General features: G+C 33.5%; 1 protein-coding gene and 1 long non-coding RNA gene across 2 annotated transcripts; one reads left to right on the top strand and one right to left on the bottom strand.

The window, feature by feature from the left end:
• Nucleotides 1–640: 640 nt before the first annotated feature.
• LOC126923857 (uncharacterized) lies at nt 641–2,153 on the bottom strand. Its single transcript, XR_007713322.1, has 3 exons — nt 1,930–2,153; nt 1,611–1,773; nt 641–1,057 (listed from the first exon to the last, which is right to left on the bottom strand). It is a non-coding gene; the product is annotated as an uncharacterized LOC126923857 (long non-coding RNA).
• Nucleotides 2,154–2,158: 5 nt separating this feature from the next.
• LOC126923831 (transmembrane protein 205) lies at nt 2,159–18,852 on the top strand. Its single transcript, XM_050737725.1, has 4 exons — nt 2,159–2,616; nt 17,547–17,737; nt 17,821–17,984; nt 18,388–18,852. Exons 1-4 carry the CDS (start codon nt 2,342–2,344, stop codon nt 18,673–18,675), a joined length of 918 nt encoding a protein of 305 aa, XP_050593682.1. The 5' UTR covers nt 2,159–2,341; the 3' UTR covers nt 18,676–18,852.
• Nucleotides 18,853–18,931: the final 79 nt, after the last annotated feature.

Below are 18,931 nucleotides of genomic sequence, written 5' to 3'. Positions count from 1 at the left end.
TTTGTCGTGAAATTTATATCGGGCCACTACTCGGTATTTATATACGTGAGAACTGTATGGACTAGATATAAAAAAAATTCTCCGAATCATAAGGCACCGAAATTTCTAACGTTGCAGGGAATCACGTAGCATCTCTACGCTGAGCCGCTTTTAACTCGGATGACGATGCCTAGCGTGTTTGTGTGATGCTATAGCGCACGTAAATCCAACCCGATGAATACTTAACTATCAATTATCTATATACCTTCCCATGGAACGTTAGACGCTCTATATGAGGTTTGTTTTCAAATAATATAATCATCATTGACTCATTCATACTGAATCGCTTTAAATAGCTACTTAACTCCCTAAAATATTTCAGTATTAGAAATTTCATAATTTTATCCAAGTTTGTTTAAATATACTACAATTTTTATAGCATTTAAAAGTTATAGAGCTACGGAGTAATAAAAAATGAGCAATTTAATTTTAAAGTACATAATCTTCTCTTATGAAAAGGAAAGATGTTGGTCCCTTGGCCTTACTGACGGTGGTCACGTTTCACATCCTTTTTTCTTTTAGTCGTTTTTATTAATTTCTATTGCACAACAACTTGTCTTGTGCAACAAATTTATTAATAACTGAAAAAAACGTAACAAAATGGAATTATTCAAATTTTATTTCATAATTATATTTTGTTAATATTTCATACTGATTGAAATTTAGGAAAATGCAGATGACGCCCTTAGATTTGAAAGTCAAACTATAGTTTCTCGTGAGTGTCGCCGACTAAGGGACAGCTTGGAAACACGTCTATTGCTCGAATATCTTTCATCACTGTGTAGTTCGCCGGTGGTACCCCTTCATTTGAAATCAAGCGAGTAAAAAAACAGCAATTGCCGGATAACGCTAGTGCGCAGTCGAAACACGCCATCCGGCTCGTCCATTTCCTCTTCTTCTTTTTCCACGATCATTTCTTCTTCTTTGTAACATTGTTCTTATTCCCTCCATTCGAATAATGCACTGCTTTCTTCCCGCGAAGTTATCCCCGAATTTATCTTGTAAATTCATATCCAATCTAATGAAACGTATCGCATTCTTAAATATGCAATTATATTCATAACAAATATACGAAGGATATAAATATCACTTGATTGATAATAATATGAGATGAGAAAATCTGGAACGTTACACAAACGATAATATTGAACGTTAAATATTGTCCGTCAGATAATTATAATGTAAAAGGAAAAATGCTAAAGACAAACTCATTTATTGAAATTTTCCATTGAATTTTATGTGACCTATAATTTGATTGGCAAAATAAATGATAAAAGGACGTTAACTCTGTCTTGTAAAAACGCTGCATGATCGCATATGATAAATCGAGATTTTATCAATCAGTGGCAATCAATTAAGTGCAACGAATTTTTATTTCCCGCGCTTTTATGTAATTGGGAGGATATTTGCAATTTGAACCCCTATTTAATTTGTTCGCCAAACAAAATGGAAAACATCCATATAAAGTAAAATATGTCATATTACGGTAAAGATGTTATTGTACATTATATTCTGGATCTATGTTGATATCTATCGAACTATAAAATATTTTTATTTCCAGTATACAATACCTTCGACACACTTTAAAGCATTTAGTCCATTCTTAATACTATTATACATTGCAAATTGGTTACGAGGTAATAATAGTACTTATTCGTTCTTGGCCTAAGGACATGATTATTTCGGCTGTAATCGATTCTTTTGTGTTGATTACTGACGTCAACGAGTACAATGCTGCAGAAAAGACAAAATCTGCATGATGCATTATAATAAATAGGAAATGAATCTTATGTAAAAAAAATGAAAAAAGAAAGAGCTACAATGCAACAGAAATGACAGAAATTCCATATTATAACTATAGTATAAAAACTTAATCTTAAAGATACAAACCATAGAAAGTAGTTCCTTGATATTATTTCAGTGAGATAATTAAACAATAACGATTGCATTAAATCTTCATCACAGATCAGTGAACTCATCCCTCGTAAATTCAGGGTTTCTCGAATGGCAAACCCTTTCGATTACATGATCTCGTGATTGGTCGATTGTCGATCATTGGTGGGGAGTTATAAAAGGGGGTTTACTTCCACGGAGCGGCGCACTGTGCGACAGTACAACTTCGTCTACGCGACCATTCGCGTCGCGATTTCCAAATTATTTCTGAAACGTTTCAGTCAAATTCGACGAGCCTCTCGTGCGTAATTGGTGTAAACGATTCGGCACGTTTCGAAGACTAATTTATTATCTTTCTATCACGCACAGGCGGTTATCAAAAGACGGTTACCAAAAGAAAGGAAGAAACATGTGTGTACGTACGTTGTTCGGTACCGAAAGTAGCGAGCCGGTAGTGGTATACAATAATCAGAACAAGCTCCAAAAAGCAAAAGAGAAGTACATGAAGCTACACGATGATCTGGTCACTAAGGAATTGGAGATGCTCAAACAGCGGAAGACTCAGACAGTCTTCATACCAGAACTTGCTGATGACATCTTGAGGGCAAGCACCATAAACTATAGCTCACTTTTGAAAGCCTTGTCCAATTACTATGAATCTATACAACAAACTAAGATTTTCAAGTAAGTCATCTTGGTATTTTCAATTCATTTAAATGGAAGTCAAACTGATCAATTTGATTTCATTTCTAATAAAATAAAACCTAAATGATATGTATTTTGATACTAAAATTATGAAAATTTTAAAAAGTGGTTCAATTTGACTTTTGAATACTTTAATTGATTCTCTAGTTATACAATTTATCGCAAATACTCGATCGATTAAATGCGTAACTGTAAACAAATATTTCTCTCCAGATTTATCTCACTTTTTCATCAGTCAGTACGATGGTAAAAAGTCCTATGTTGATCATCGAGTATAAAAATGTAACTAGTTCAATGTCAAAACGGAGTTAAAACACCGGTAACAATTTGTATAGCGGTATTCGTATATAAATGGGTTTCCTTAAGTGAAAGTTAACGTTGACATTTCGTTATCCTTATATTTAATCATTTAAAGGTGACGTCAGGGAATTTTAACCTCCTCCCTTCTTTTTTAGCGAAGCACTTTTATTTTATATTCAGTTTCCACTATGTATCTAACAGTCTAACCTATTAGCGATACAAAATATTTATAGACGATGTTAAATGATATTTTCGTCCAGCTAATTTTAAAACAGTTTTAGATTGTATTTTATCTTATTTAGCCAATTATAATACGACGCATCCTCTTATATAGCAAAGCCTAATAAAATACAGGAAGATCTATAATTTAGTAAATCGTAACCTGCTAAATCACTCATCTCAGACGTTAAACGTAGTTCAAATATTTAATGTTAATTTGGCAGGTGATAATTAAAATCGTGTGGCTAGCCGATAAATGGTAGTTCTCTCATACATAACACGATAAATTCACCTTTTAGTCTAAAATGCTTACTCGAACAAGTTGTTAAGGTTTTGAGTAGTTGCCTATAATTATTAAACATGAATTACAATTTCACGTACGAAATTTCGCGAAGTTAATAAACCAACATTTTTGCCCTATAGATATAGATAGAACATAATCGTTATCGCGTAATAGATAATAAAATCAAAATTGTTTCTCTATTTGCTTTGTCCGATAAGGATCTAAATCATACTGCCATTCGAGTAGGTAACGATTCGAGACTATAGAGTGTATACATACTTTACATCCACTTCTCGCGTTTTTAAATGAATTCGAGTGAGTGATCGTCATGAATTTGTCATGGTTCCCTTTCGTTCTATCTTCCAAAATATCCAGTATAGCACACTATCATAATTAGCGTGTGATATAATATTGATATTTAATGCAGTACAAGAAAAATTAATATAATAAGTAAAAACTTAAACAATTTTTGATTCCGCCGTTTTTCTAAATTTTTTACCTTTTAAGATTCTAAAATAATAGATGTAGCAATGAATTCTTTTCGAAAATGAAACTTCCATTTCACACAAAAATCGGAAAGAATGCATTTTTACATCTAACACAAATATAAAAAATGTATAATCTTATTTTTGTGAAAATATATCTAATTTTGATTTTGCATAAATATACATATATTAATTATATACAAATATACAATATACATGCACAAACATATAAATGTAACCGTATCATAGTATACAAGCAATTGACATTAGAATTTACGATGTAAAATGCAGTTTGAATAACATGTCACGTTCGCCTAAAAAAATATTACGGTAGTTGATGAATGGCCGTTCTCAAGATCCTTGGGAACGGTATAAAAAGGACAAGGAGAAAGGCAAACGGTACCGTAACGTACGTAAGTCTGCTGATTAATTCAAGGATTGTTTGATGTTATCATTGTAATCATAACAAAGTGAAAAAGAAATGTTCTGCAAAACGGAACTTAAAAGATCATTACGTTCATGCTGCGTGACTATATGCACAAATAAAAATGACACTGAATAAATAATTATCATACTGATATATACTCGATCTGTATTTAGCAGTTAAAGAAATATTTGCTGATATATTATACTTACAACGCTATAAATCGTTTCGGTGTTTGAGAAGCCCTAATAGCTTTGAGGTTAAACAGAACGTTGCAAGTATTCGTCGCAACCTATTTCAGAACATTGAAGAATTTAGAAAAAGGTACTTTCTAAGGTGGAAGTTTGATGTAGTAATTATTACACTTAGGTTTCTGTGTGTATTATGTAACTAGTGAATAGAAGGAGAAATCATGAGAATAAGTTATCCCTATTTGCTTCACTACTGAAGCTTCTGTATTTTCAACGACACATTAGAATACATAATTTGTTAAACTTTAACTTCTTGTTTTCGTCTTTCAAATACGAAATTTCAAATTGTGGGAAAGCTTTACGTAAATATCACTGGACGCAAAATTTAATTTACGCGTAATATAATCTTCCAATATGAATTTTTGTACGAAAAAAATACAAATCATTACATACACAATAGTGTACGAGAAATACTTAACTGTAATTAATATTAAATGTTAATTAACATAAATCAGTCTTCATTATATTTTTCATGTTTGGCATATAAACATAAAGTAGACTTAGAAGATCATAAACCATCATCTCATCCAATCTTCTGGTTCATTCCTGGTTTCTGGTTCATTCCCGCGATCAGATAAAAATAACCTTGATTAATAGCCGTTTTTTCGGTACATTATTTTAAATTACATTTATTTTGTCGTTGGAAATATATTACGTGAATAATAATGATATTTAGAATTCATTAAATATTGAAATAGTTATATGAATGAGTGTTTTCAGAATGTAATAATAAATATGTCAGTAATGAATATGAACAGATTCTCTGAAGCTGCCACTATTAACTACTACGTTAATGTTTGAACAGCATAAGCATGCGTACTTGACCAATATAAATACATATATGTAATATAGTTATATTTATCACACTTTGTTATTTAAAGTGCATTCACTTCCGACTAAGATTAGCAGTCGTGATTAATAATTACGTGTTCACCGGTGATTCCCAGCACGTGCGCGCCAATTCTGAGGAATGCAATGTTTCGCGCATGCGTGGAAAAAACGAGACAGATTGACATACATGCATTCGTCGCACGTGCGAAATATTCATAATAATTACATAAGAAGTATAATTTTGGTAACATGTAATATACCTATATTAAGCTTATAATACTAATCGGAAAGAGTAGGGAATATCTAATCAGCATAAGTTGACGAATCCTTTCGACATTGTATCGAGTTCTGTATTAACCCTACTTTTCAATTAATGAAAAACAGAATTTAATTGGTCCCTTCGATCAGATGCCAGTTATGCACTAAATCTATTGAATTCCTTTATTAGAGGTATTATCATCTTCTCAGTAATGACATACGCATGACTTTACAACAGCAAATAGAAAATGTATGTCGTGTAATACAAGGCATAGAAGAGGCACATAAAAAAGATCCATGGACGTCAGTCATGTATTACAATGGAGGGAAGACACATCAAACATCATTTACAAATGTGAAAGCAAATTTTTATGTTCTTCATTATAGGGTTCATATTGATTACACAATTTTTACTGCTATCTATGAGTTCATAACCTCACAATATCTTAGACAGTTTCCTTATGATATATTATACAAAATTCTACTATGCCATTGCCATCTAAATTACATGCATTTGTATTTCTGGAACTCCATATCATAATATAATTTTTATGGAAATAGGACATGTTTCATGAATATTATTTTAGAATGTTTTAAGACATGAGACATCCCAATATTTTGGCTAGTATTCAAGTTTGAAAATACCCGTTTTCATGTGACAAACAAACGCACTGAGGTGACAGGAGAGAGTTTTGTTTGTTCATGTCATTGAAGATGCTGGAAAATTAGTCCAAGGGCTTCGGCAACTTTTTTGCTATCAAGTTTCGTATCTTTTTTATATCAAAAAACCTGGTATGTCGTTTTTCTCCTTGATTAGAATGCGGCCCTTTTAATCTTTCGCATAAAAGTTAAATGTTAATGTCAATTGATTATGAATGACGAAGCAAGAAAGGTTAGCGGTCCTTAGACGAAGTGAAAGTACGCGATTAAGTCAAACCTAATTTACTATAGGTTATTTTTATAGGTAAATTTTAAATATGTGTACGATTTAACTAACATTCTTACTTTTAGTTATAATATCATGCGAAATTAACTAATCCATAACAATTTGTGGAAGTTTTTTCCTAGAACTGATTTATAGCAACACACTTGTCAGAGAATTTTCTACTAATGATTATCCACACAGATCTTTACCTTTCTGTGTTTCTCTTCTGTAAATCTCTGTTCTCTGGACCGTTGGCAAGTCCATTAGTGGGTCCAAAGCGGAACACCCTTCATCAACTTCTTTTATTTTATTTTCCCATGCTTTATTTTCTTCCAACAGTATCTTAGCTATGTAGGAGCATTAGCAATAAAAGGAATATCGTATTACAGTCCATTACCACTCTATTATGAACTTATAGTAATATATAAAAACATTCATTTCTTTATGACGAATAAGGAGATTCGGTGTCATTATATAAATAAAATACATATTACAAATTTTAATTAAAAATGCTAAATACACAATCGGGGACAGAACATTACAAATATCTTGGAAACTCTGATTTATTCTGCGCATAATTCTAAATTGTCAGTCAATCGATTTGATTCACTGATTATTCGAGATATCTGAGAATTCAATAAAAAGCGTCAGCGTGTTAGAAAAGGATAAGGATGCGCATCAATCATGCCGACGACGCGCTTTAATTTGTTTTTGATCACAGACGACACTGATTCATGAAAAAGTACGCGTGCATCAGGACGACATGGACAGGAAATTTCAAGGACCGGAATTATTCATGAAACTCCGGACTGCCCGATACTTTTTTCGGTTGACTGCCATTTCGGAAGAAAAAGCAGGTAGTTGCCGAAGAATTTTAATGGAGGTAATCCCTGAGGCACATTTGGCTTCGATGCAGTTACTTGGCGCTCGGTCAAAAGACACATCACGAAATTTACAAGAAGAGATGAAAGTGAACGCGTGACATTGCAATAACCATGAACGTCTACGCAGTTCAAATAACCCGCCAAAAATTGTCGACCTAGAATACAGTCAGTTCCCTTTGGCAATATATGTCGTCACACGCCCACGCAAATGCGTATGCCAACTTTTTGCGCTCAATCGGAACTGTTGAAATAAATTACGTTGATCTGTCAAGACTGTACATTATCGTGTAAAAAGCAAACAGGATTTGTCAACATTTGTTGTAAATAAGATACGATAGTATGTCTGGCAAAATAATCGTCACAATGTTCGCTATACTGAATCTCGTCAAGTATATAATGCATTGGCACGCTTTATTAATCTCGATTTGTCGAGAAATTACAATAAACGAAGACGCACTTCCGTAAGGCGGTTAATCTTATCGAAATCTGTCTATGGCAATTTGATTCTTATCTTTGCGATTATACGAAGATAGAAATACGACTTTGTAGGGAAAGTGGAATTCTTCTGTAGTGCCAAGCACTTGATGCAACAGCAGGTGCAAAATCAATGTACGCTTTATGCGTGCATCGTCAAAGTGTGCATTCGTAAAGGTGAACGTGCTCAGATCAGCATAGATTGACCAAAAAGTGCGTGCGCTAGTTCATGACCCAATATAACAATTAATGGGATTCTACATATAATAAAACTCGATATTTTTACAATTTTTTAATAGACCGGTTCCTTATTTAGATATTTCTATTTTTACGGTCATTGGGTTATTATTATACAAATCCTTGAATGTCTCGCCTATTTTAGTTCTCAATCAAAATTCTTAAGTTTCGAGTGCTCAGAGCTTTAGAACTTCCGTATCTTTAGAGTTTCACGGGGCTCAACATCTTAGCATTCCAGAGTATTCGAAACTTTCGAATTATCGGGCGCCCAAATCTTTAGAGTTTTCGAATGCTTGCAATTTTTAAGTTCCAGAGTATGTACTCGAAACATTAGCGATCCACAAAGCTTGGAATTTTTAAATTCCCGAAATCTTCCATGCATTCTAAGTATTCGAGTTGCCAGATGTATGTACAGCCCGATAACATCACTTCCACTTGACTCGTAAAAGTGAAGTGCCCTCTCATCCAGGGCGGGCGCCGTCAGTTTCAATGTATAGACATACAAACTAAGGGGGTATTGTTTGATCAACGCTCAAATCAGGAAGGTGAAATTGCAAAGTGGTTGCATATGTATGCGTCTAGCGCGCGCGTGTAGTCCAAGCGATGGGCTGCGTGCCATCTCGCACGTTTCCCTCTTGATAACTGGCTCATAATACCCGGCGATTCTATACCTGCAGGCTTATGCTTTAGAATACGAGCGGACAGCTCGTTGCCTGGTCACGCGTCGAATTACCTCCATTCGGTTCCCTTTCGCAACTCTATAACCCATCCCCTCTACACCTGGAAAAGGAAGAAATAGTTGGGCGTAATTACTATGGGCTGAAACCCTAATTGTAGCCGGTTAGAGAAATTTACTCGACCATCGCACACAATACCTGTTGACTTTTTGCGGCAATATTTTTTCGCAGATACAAATTTCGAGGCACGAGTTGCGATGATAACCTGTTGCATACGCTGAGTACGAAATGTATACCACCGTGTTTACTGCTGCATTTATATACTAGTTGATTATTAATTTATAAGCCAATCCACGCTTTGCATTTGACGCAGGCAAAAATTATTAATAGATAACAGTTAATTGATTACTAGTTACCTAGATCTAATTATTATCGATTTCGTCACATTTTTTAGTATTTTAGTATTTCCATATGACTACCAAAATTTCATACCATAGAAATGAAATGTAAGATCTAAGAAATAAAAGGTTTCATTGGGGAAAAAGGGTATAGTTGGTACATAAGAGTATATAAGGGTACATGAATGGTTTTTGTTGCCACTGTATATTCAGTCAGACGTAGTGTTGTTTTCTATTTCGATTATGAAATATTTAATGCCGAACGAAAAGAAAAAGTTGACCTGTATTGAATGTAACATCGGAACGAAGAAATTAGTTATTTACGAGTAAGAAAAACAAAGAGGAAAATTTGCTATGGAGTGGAATAAAAATGCCTTTGACCGACCTCGAATCCAGTTGTAAATAATTGATGTGAGACAAAGCTGACGTTGGCACACCGTGCAATGATCGTGAATGATTGATGTAATCACGAAACATGCAAGATAATGTGATCTGTCGCAGACGGTCCTTATCAGTGCTGTCTATGAAGTTTCATTGACATTTAGATTATCGTTATCATCGATATCCCTTTATATGCATTTGAAAATATTTTGGCAATTTATCTTAGTTGATATTCAAATTAAAAATCGTTAAACCAACGATCGCGATATAACATTTTTGACGAGCGGAAATCAACCTTTTTCTCGAACGGTAATACGATGATAATAATCATAAAAGTGATTATTTTATAAATCGGAATTGGAATACGAGTAAAAAGAATTTGCTGAGTTATTCTAAATGCATGTGTGGAACGTGTAAAAATTTTCCAAGTGCATAGTCTTCGACAGGAAGGTTCTTGACCCGAATAACTCTTCGCATACTATATCTATAGGACGATTCTGGGAATTTCAAAACAGGATTACATGACTTTCCAATACGCGCGAATGTTACACATCATTTGTTCGATATATTACGTTCCGTTCAGTATTTATATAGTACTTTTTCAGAAGAAATCCAAGTTGGTTAAGAAACCTGATAATCAATTCCTTCACGCTTTCAACGTTATAAATGTCGAGTACATATAGCATGTATATATGTACATAAGTGGGTAAAAATTCCATTACTATAGTCTCTAAATTCTTACATGAGATGAATGATCCTTTTTTCGTTAGTCATCATCTCTAAGCAAAAGTATGCATTGCGAGATTTGTAACTGAATTTCTTTTTTTCTAATTAGTACATTATACGTTTTCTTACGACTCGGTGGTGTTATGTCGTAATTAGTTTGCATCGTTAATGGTATCATTTTGTAAGTTGTTGCGTTATTTATATTTATACGCCGCCTTCGTGACATCAGATGTTGATACGCATACACTGAAAGAGTCAATGATCGTTTATAGAAAGGTTAAATATATAACTAGCGAGTGGCTACGTGGTCCACGTCTCTCGTTATTTCAAGGAGCATATGATACAATACTTATTAACCCACTGCTACGGTGGTCAGTTTGTCACGTAGACAGTATACATACTACGATATATACCCACAGGATATGACTCTCCTATTTCTTAATTAAGAGATTAAACAAAAGAGGTAAGGTACATTTTTAAACTAATCAAATTATACATAATGTATATACTTTACTATATAAATTACACATCGAATTAGTAGTGGATATCTTCCAAATTACCACAAAATTAAAATTGTTCTACATTAACACCTACAGATTAACGTCAATTACGTTTAATTTCGTGGTCAGCTATTACATGCAGAAGGCGTGATAACCACAGAGTCATGAGATATAGCGTAACTAATGATGAAAGGAGTGGCAAACAAATAGGAAGTGACACCCAAATCAGCCAGTTCTAAGACAAGTGACGCGAAAGACGGACGTCATAAGAGTAATTTGACCGGCTTGAAACGTGATGTAATTTTCTTACCACGTACAATTGGTGATGTACAAAGTACGACGTATATACTTTATGTTCCATTCACGTCGCGAAATACACGTGATTTCTGATCGTATGAGTAACCATTCAAACATGGGTTCCATGACCTGAAATGTAATAGGAGCCCCTATAACGCTATAAATTTCGTGTTATACGGGACTCAGAGCGTACAAAGTTAGAAATAAATAGCGAGGTTTCTTTTTAATACACATGATACGCATTCTATTTTATATTTTAATTATATTCTACATAAGATTTTCGTTATTATAAATTACACTGTATATAAATAACTTCCATCAACATTACTTTTTGGCTGCTGGTATAATATGTTTGTCGGTTGAATTTTCTTCAGCTTCAGAATTTCTATGTTCTTTATTGGCGAATGTCTCTTTGGTATTATTTCCTTAATATGTCACAGTCATTGTTATTTTCCAGATCGCGTTATATCGTGTCCTATAGTATATTGTGTTCTCAAGAGACACCACTGATGTATTGTTTCGAATGCTATAAGTTATATTTAGCGACTTGGAAACGAATTCATTGAACGCTTACGGGAACACGAGCGATGATGCAATCCATTAATGATTTTGCCTTATCGTCGCGACCGTTTGCCACCTCGATTCTCGCGCTATTTCGACAAATTTGTGCCTTTCCGATAATTTGTTAAATTTGGGTCAAAATCTCGTTCTTGCGAAAAATGTTCAATTTTTCCGTCGGTCAGCTTACAGTGCAGAATTCTTGATTATGATAGCGAATCCTTTATTATTATTTGGAATCATCTTACAAAAATATTTTGGAACACCGTGTATAATATCATGGAGACCGTATGGTATTTTGGAGCACATTGCGCAAGAGTTCTTTGAACCATGCTATAAATATACACATATTTTTTGTAATCATTACCTTTGTGACGCACAGAAAAGAATTTGTCACCTTACTTTCACATCCAGTGTTACAATACTAAAAATAACATATTCAGCAGAAAGTTCATTCCAAAGTAATAACTCATTGGGTGTAACATAAGTCTACCTACTTATTAACGATTTTACATTACTTCCTATGTTACACGACACCGATAGATATTTATTAAACGTAACTTCGTCCGAGTTAAATTTTGCCCCAATAATATTGGCAAAAATATTAAATCATTTTCCGTTATAAAAGATGCAACAATGACATAGTTTACAAAGGGACATAGGGAACATTTATAGACACCATAAAGTGATACAGCATCCACCGAATAGGAGATGTAATGGATATCAATGAGCAAAACCTCAAACACAACGTATAACAAGACACAAAATATCCATTTAAGTACACGCAAACCACGTGCACCAACATCCTCGTGGACAGTGGTGTGCCTTACTTTTTATAGCACGAACTTTCCACGAATATTGCTGTTACCGACAAAACCTCTTTTCTTGCCACATTATGCTCCACTTGGATTCTCTTCGTAACATAATATCTGTATGTTATATCTATACGTGAAAGAATCATCGAACGAAAAATGGAAATAGAAAGCAGACAGGGATATTTAGATATCAAAAATTCTCTGATCAAAAGTAGCCGAAGAGCTTTCTGAAAAATGAGCCTGTGAAACAAAATGGAAAGTCGAATAAATTGCCGCATGGGCAGTTCCAGTTCCAATTTCTTAATACATATTGGCTTTGATATTATTAATGTGTTCCGCTGAATGTATTTGCATAGCAATTAGAGAGATTTGATTGAAGTTTTTTAGCAGACAGATAAGGGGGATAAATATTATCGAAAAATGCCTGAATCAAAGTTCAGAGGGAGAGAAAAAAGAGAATTAAGGCCTATAATTGATATCACTGGCAAATATCTAAGTAACTTTCTAATCTGCTGAATCCAACATCAAATTTCCTCGCCAAAAAATTCCAAGAATCCAAGAAATCTTATATGCAGTTATCGAGCATTTCGTAACTCGATAAAATTTTTAAATATCTCTCCCTTATCGAAAATCCATAATGCTCGTTTTTTAATACAAAAAATGTTTCGAGTATCTAAACGATTCTCCTACAACTTTGAAAAATATTCTGTAATTTAATTATATATATATATATATATATCGAGTTGCCGCACGAGAAATATTTTTAATAAGAATTCAGGAAATCGTGCGTTTAGCCAGTTTTCCGCAATTTGTACAATCTCAGCAGGATATTAGAAAGATACATTTGCAATCTCTAACGAAACACTGGAGCATAACGGGATACCGCTTCTATCGCCTACGTGCGAATTGATTACTTCGATATGGAGGCAAATGCATCGTATGCTCTCGAGTATCTGGTAGGAGAGGCAGAATGAAAGGGACAAGTATTGAAAGGATTGAAAGGGACATTGCAAATATTCAAAAGACGAAAGATTTGCTCGTGATGATAATTTTTTTTTATTTCCTAACACCATTATTGCGTGCACAATCGCGTGCACTTTCACGTCGTTGTTATTTCAAGCGTAACAATAACGCACGATTGAATCTTTTCTGTGGTAGAAGCAAAAGTTTTGGCAGTTTACTGAAACCTTGTACTACGTTGTACTACGTTGCACTGCGCGAAGTACTGCTATTAGCAAGCAACTCCTTCATCCTGAAGTACTACATCAGAACAGGTGCTTATCCAGAAATGGTAATACGAAATATCCGGTACCTTAGGTTTAATGTTTTTCCTTAGATTTAAAATATCGTTGCCATATTTACGAAGGGGGAGGGCAGGGGGGCAACAAAAGCTTATGAATTTATTATTTATGGTAATTTAAGATCGTCTAGCTTTATAAGCTTCACTTGTTGACTTTTTAATTTTACTACGAATTAATATCGTATGTTATCGTTAATTTTGATTAGTTTAAGAATTATATTTTGTTTTATTTTTTGCATTTTTTTATTTCACTTGTTATTCCTTAGTTTGATAATTATTTTCGTTTTTAAATAGGTCGATGAAATAGATAAATTTCACGTAAATTTTGTCATATTTTTATTATGACTCTAATATCTAAAAAAAACAACATTAATATTATCCTGTTTTATTACGCTATCCTATTCGATACAGCCAATATATGAGAAGGACAAACTTTTAAAAAACACTTCTTTAAGAAACAAAAAATAGATAGGTATATATAGAAAACTGTTACCGTTAGTACTGCTACGTACAGTTATAGCCTGATAACTAAGCTTTTCAATGTTATCAATTAAAAGTGAAATTATCTTTCAGCTTTTGTTATATCTTATTCGAAACGGAAATGTCCCTTTCCTTTCCATCTCTCACGTACCACTTTCATCTTTTGACAAATATGTACTTCTATTTGTACTTTATTCGCAATTTTATTCCTGTAATATATTACCGCATTTTTTAAGATAGCACGCCACCACTTATCTTCCTTGATCCGTATATTTTCCAGTTTCATAAGATGTTATAACATATTATAGTCGATCTTATCTAGATCGATACAATTGGCAAATTCATCATTCATGGTATTTGTTTAAAAAAGAACGTTCATCAGAGTCTTATGAGTGTTATTATTTTAGTCTCTTCTCTTCTTATCGCTTCATCCTGATTTGGCAATATAAAGATTATCTTATTATTCAATAATGGAGCTTCTTTAAGATTTAAATTTAAAAATTATATGAATGATAACTACATAGATACACCTGTTGCTATCTTATACAATCATTTTATTTAGAGCTAGCAGTATATTTTTTGTGAAACACTCTGACAATTCCTCATAATTAACTTCATTATTTTTTATTATCAATCTCTATGCTTCTCATTCCTCCATCAACGTTATTCTATAAGCAGAGGATGACCTATGGCACGATTTAATTTAGAAGTAGGCAGTAAATGAATTTGACTTTCGTAAAACCACCATCGTTAGGAGACATCGTTTCGTCTGGTGCTCTGGTACTGTCTGCTGTCCGAGACGATGATGATACTGGATGAGTCCGGTGAATCTAACTTAACGGAGAACCGGATCCGATAATAAGATGTGGTCACGCGAGTAGCGCAAACCATATCGATGATGAGGCTGGCGCATTCGTTGTCTGTCGATTCTAGGACTCAACCAGATCGAAATTGTTTCTCCTTTTTCTAAAACTATGTATTTAGCGTACACGAAACCAGAACATATACGGAATGGAAGAACTATACTTTTTATTGTTATTCTTTGTAGATATCTCTTTAAAGAGTGGATGTTTGCAGACAAATTACAATCCTATACATCTTGTGTTACGTTATAATTTACAAATAACATATAACGTACTACCTTATAAATTAGTTATTATGAATTATACATTTTTTTAATACTATTTCGACGTGCGTTACGAAAAATAGCACATTTCACTTGTCTTAGAAAGACTTAACAGCCGGCTCCTCCTGGCCAAGAAAAACAACGTTTCGATTTTCGTCGCGAAAAATAGTATGTTTTCGTTCATGGCCACGAATAATAATATGTTACGCTTTTTCGCGACGAAAAGTCGCATATTTCGGTAGCTCGCCAAGAAAGATAGTACGTTCGTAGGTTGCTTACGATTCTATCGGAAGAATAAAAAGATAGAGGCTCTTTTAAGTGAAATAAACGAAATAAATAACAATATTTATACCTTCTGCGAAGATATAAATGAAACTTAATCAAGCATAGATTCGTATAAACTAATTTATTTAACTAGCAATATCATTATAACATTGACTATATTTTCTCGGTATAAGAACTTTTCAAAGGTCAATTTCAACCGCTTAAAGGAAATCTGCGTTGCAAAAAGAATTATACAATATATACCTATATATTCTCTACAAAGTTCTCCCAAAGTTCCATAATTTGTTGAATTTGCGGGTTGTGGATCTTCTTGTTGGAATTTCTCCATTATAATCGATTTTTTAATATTTTTTTGGAAGAAAGCAAAATAATATATAAGTCTTAAACTTGATATCTATTTTCTATAGCAATTTAGTATTGAAACAAAAATAACAATATCTTCCTTCTTATAATGAGAGAAGAAACACGACACATTTTTCATATAATATTGACAGAGATATTTATCTATTATTCACCACCAGAAACTAGCATTACAAGAGTACCTTCCTCCTGTACTACATAATTTACAATATTATTTTCTAAAGGTGTTGGACGAGACCATCAATTCACTCTTAATCTATAATTGTTTCATTTATTTGGCTAAACTCGTTTAAAGTTGATCAACAATATTTTTAAGTTTTATCAACAATAAACGAGCAATAAGCGACAATAAGTTAACAGAAGATTAACGACATCCCTTTGGAATCTGAAATATTCTATTCTTCGGTAAATAAATGAAACATGCTACTTCTCGCTACAGCGTTTGAAATAAACTACTGCTCGTGGCGAAATGTGAATCGCTCGTTATCGCGGTATATCTGAAACGTGCTTGTTATCAGCAGAAACTGTAAAATATGCTTCATCTCACGGTAGATCGAGTTATGCTACTCTTCGTAAAACAAACGAAACACGCTACTTTTTCGTAACGCATGTCGATTTATATTATCAATTTTATTACAATTATTTATTTCTATTTAATTAGTTCGCTTCAATTTGATTATATTTATATAAATTACAAGTACAATAATTTTTGATATTTCTCAAGAATTAATTTTACAAAGATTTAATATCCCTTAATTACGAATTACATTACGTTACATGACTATTTTACGCTGTCAGTATAAACACAATGTTTGCCATGGAATATAAAATACGAATGTTCCTCTAGTTAAGCAGTTAACTAACAAAGCAGCCGTTGTTCGAGTTCCAATTAGAAATGCTCGGGGCTGTTGTAATTAATGGCTTTCTACGAACGATGGCAATGATGCTAACGATCACCCTTGTATTCTGAAATTATAGGTCTTTAACTCGTGAAATGATGGATCGATCGGGCCGATGCTTCACTTGCCATACAAATCTTCTTATCACCTGAAAAGCGTCGAAACAAATTACACTTTGCCGGAGGACTGCTCATATTGTTTCATATCGACGTCTGAAACAGCAACTTAGAAAAACATATGATAAAATGAAATAATGCAATGGTCAAAATTAAATCATCAACTTTCTACTATCCTTCGATAATTTTGCAAAATTGTTACATGGTATAATGAAGTATAAAAGACAAATTTTCTAAATAAAAAATATAGTTTTCGAAAGTAATAATATATAACATAATAGCTGGAAATTATCAACCAAGTAAATTGTCTAACTAAATTATCAATTACTGTTACCGTTTTGCTTTTTGTTTTGTCCAGGACTTCCTATATCTATGATTCCAGATTCTAATATTAATATAAGTGAGTAATTTTTGTTACAGAATTCTATTTTACACGACGCAACCGGCTCATGTGATTATGATCGCAGCAGTCCTATGCGTGACATCGGCTCTTGTACCAACTACTGACAGAATACACGTTAGTCATCCTCAATCGAGAATAGCAGCCTTTATTTACCTAGCTTCATTCGTGATGCATCTTGGTGCGCAAATTTGGATGACTTTTGTATCAGGTAATCACCATACATGAGATAGAACTGGAAGAAATAATCACAAAGATGAGGGAATATTAAGAAATTCTTGTTTGGATTCACAGGTCTCACCTTGTACTTCGCATTACCAAGACACACGTTTGGGGAGGTGCAGCGTATCCTGTTTCCAAGATACTTCACCATTAATGCATGCCTTAGTCTCACTACACTTCTTATTTTCGTCAAACATCATCCTATACACACATGGAACACTGAAATTGCCATTCAGGTTTGTAAAACAATTAACTGAAAGTTCAGAACAGTTATTACGCCATATAAAACAGATTAAGAATTGCGTTTCTGGAGAGTTTAAAAATGTGAGTTACATGTAATGTTTCAAAGTACAAGAAGTGTATTTATTTTTAACTCTTGCGTTATAGAGAAGAAATAAAGCATTACACGATACAATTGGGTGTTTCCTATTTGTATACTCGCTATTGCATCTCATTAAAATTCTTTTTATTTCATGATATTCACTTTTTCCGACCAAATGCTTTGTCTTTAAATATTTTTCCATATCATTAAAAACAACGGAAATATTTTCGATTCTAGTCTTAGGTAATTCATTCTATATGTCCGTATAGAAGAAAGTGATATATTTCATTTTATATATATAAATATATATTTTTCAGGTAGGTGGTATGTCCAGTGCCTTTTTTCTGGAGCTATTGATACGACTCTACTTGACTCCGCCTCTTCTACGGCTAATAGTACAGAAAAATACTCTGGAACGTGCTGCTGGTGTCGGCAACGAGATTGGTGTTCACAATCCTGGTCCTCTGAAACACTGCCCCCACTATTTAAAGATTCATCAAGCCTTTAGACGTGTCCATGTTTATATAGCAATGGGAAACATGTTGACTATGGGATGTACGGTGTTACATCTCCATTATATAGCTAGTAAATTATGCTTTATTTAAAAACACCGTTAGTCCCCTAAGTAATGAGTTTTACTGAATATATCTGTATTCAGGATCTTCTGAAGAGTACTAGTACACTAGTACATTAGCAAAGAAACGCTAATATGTGCTGCTTTCAACGTCATATAGTGTTTGCTTCTCAATACAGAAGATATTTAATGAAAATATCCAATATGTTCTTTGAAAGAAAAAGAGCAATTCATAAGGCTGATGAATATGCTTGTAAAAGAGCGAACTGAGTATTCTAAAACGCGTT

This window comes from Bombus affinis, chromosome 14 (genome assembly GCF_024516045.1).
Source record: "Bombus affinis isolate iyBomAffi1 chromosome 14, iyBomAffi1.2, whole genome shotgun sequence".
Taxonomy (NCBI): Eukaryota; Metazoa; Arthropoda; class Insecta; order Hymenoptera; family Apidae; genus Bombus; species Bombus affinis.
This window is presented reverse-complemented; position numbering and strand designations above follow the sequence as displayed.

Excerpts from the sequence above, each read along its gene's own strand:
- LOC126923831 (XM_050737725.1), top strand. The coding sequence starts at position 2,342 with ATGTGTGTACGTACGTTGTTCGGTACCGAAAGTAGCGAGCCGGTAGTG. Across the intron at positions 17,738-17,820 it reads TTGGATGACTTTTGTATCAG|GTCTCACCTTGTACTTCGCA; the intron begins GTAATCACCATA and ends TTGGATTCACAG. Across the intron at positions 17,985-18,387 it reads ACACTGAAATTGCCATTCAG|GTAGGTGGTATGTCCAGTGC; the intron begins GTTTGTAAAACA and ends TATATTTTTCAG.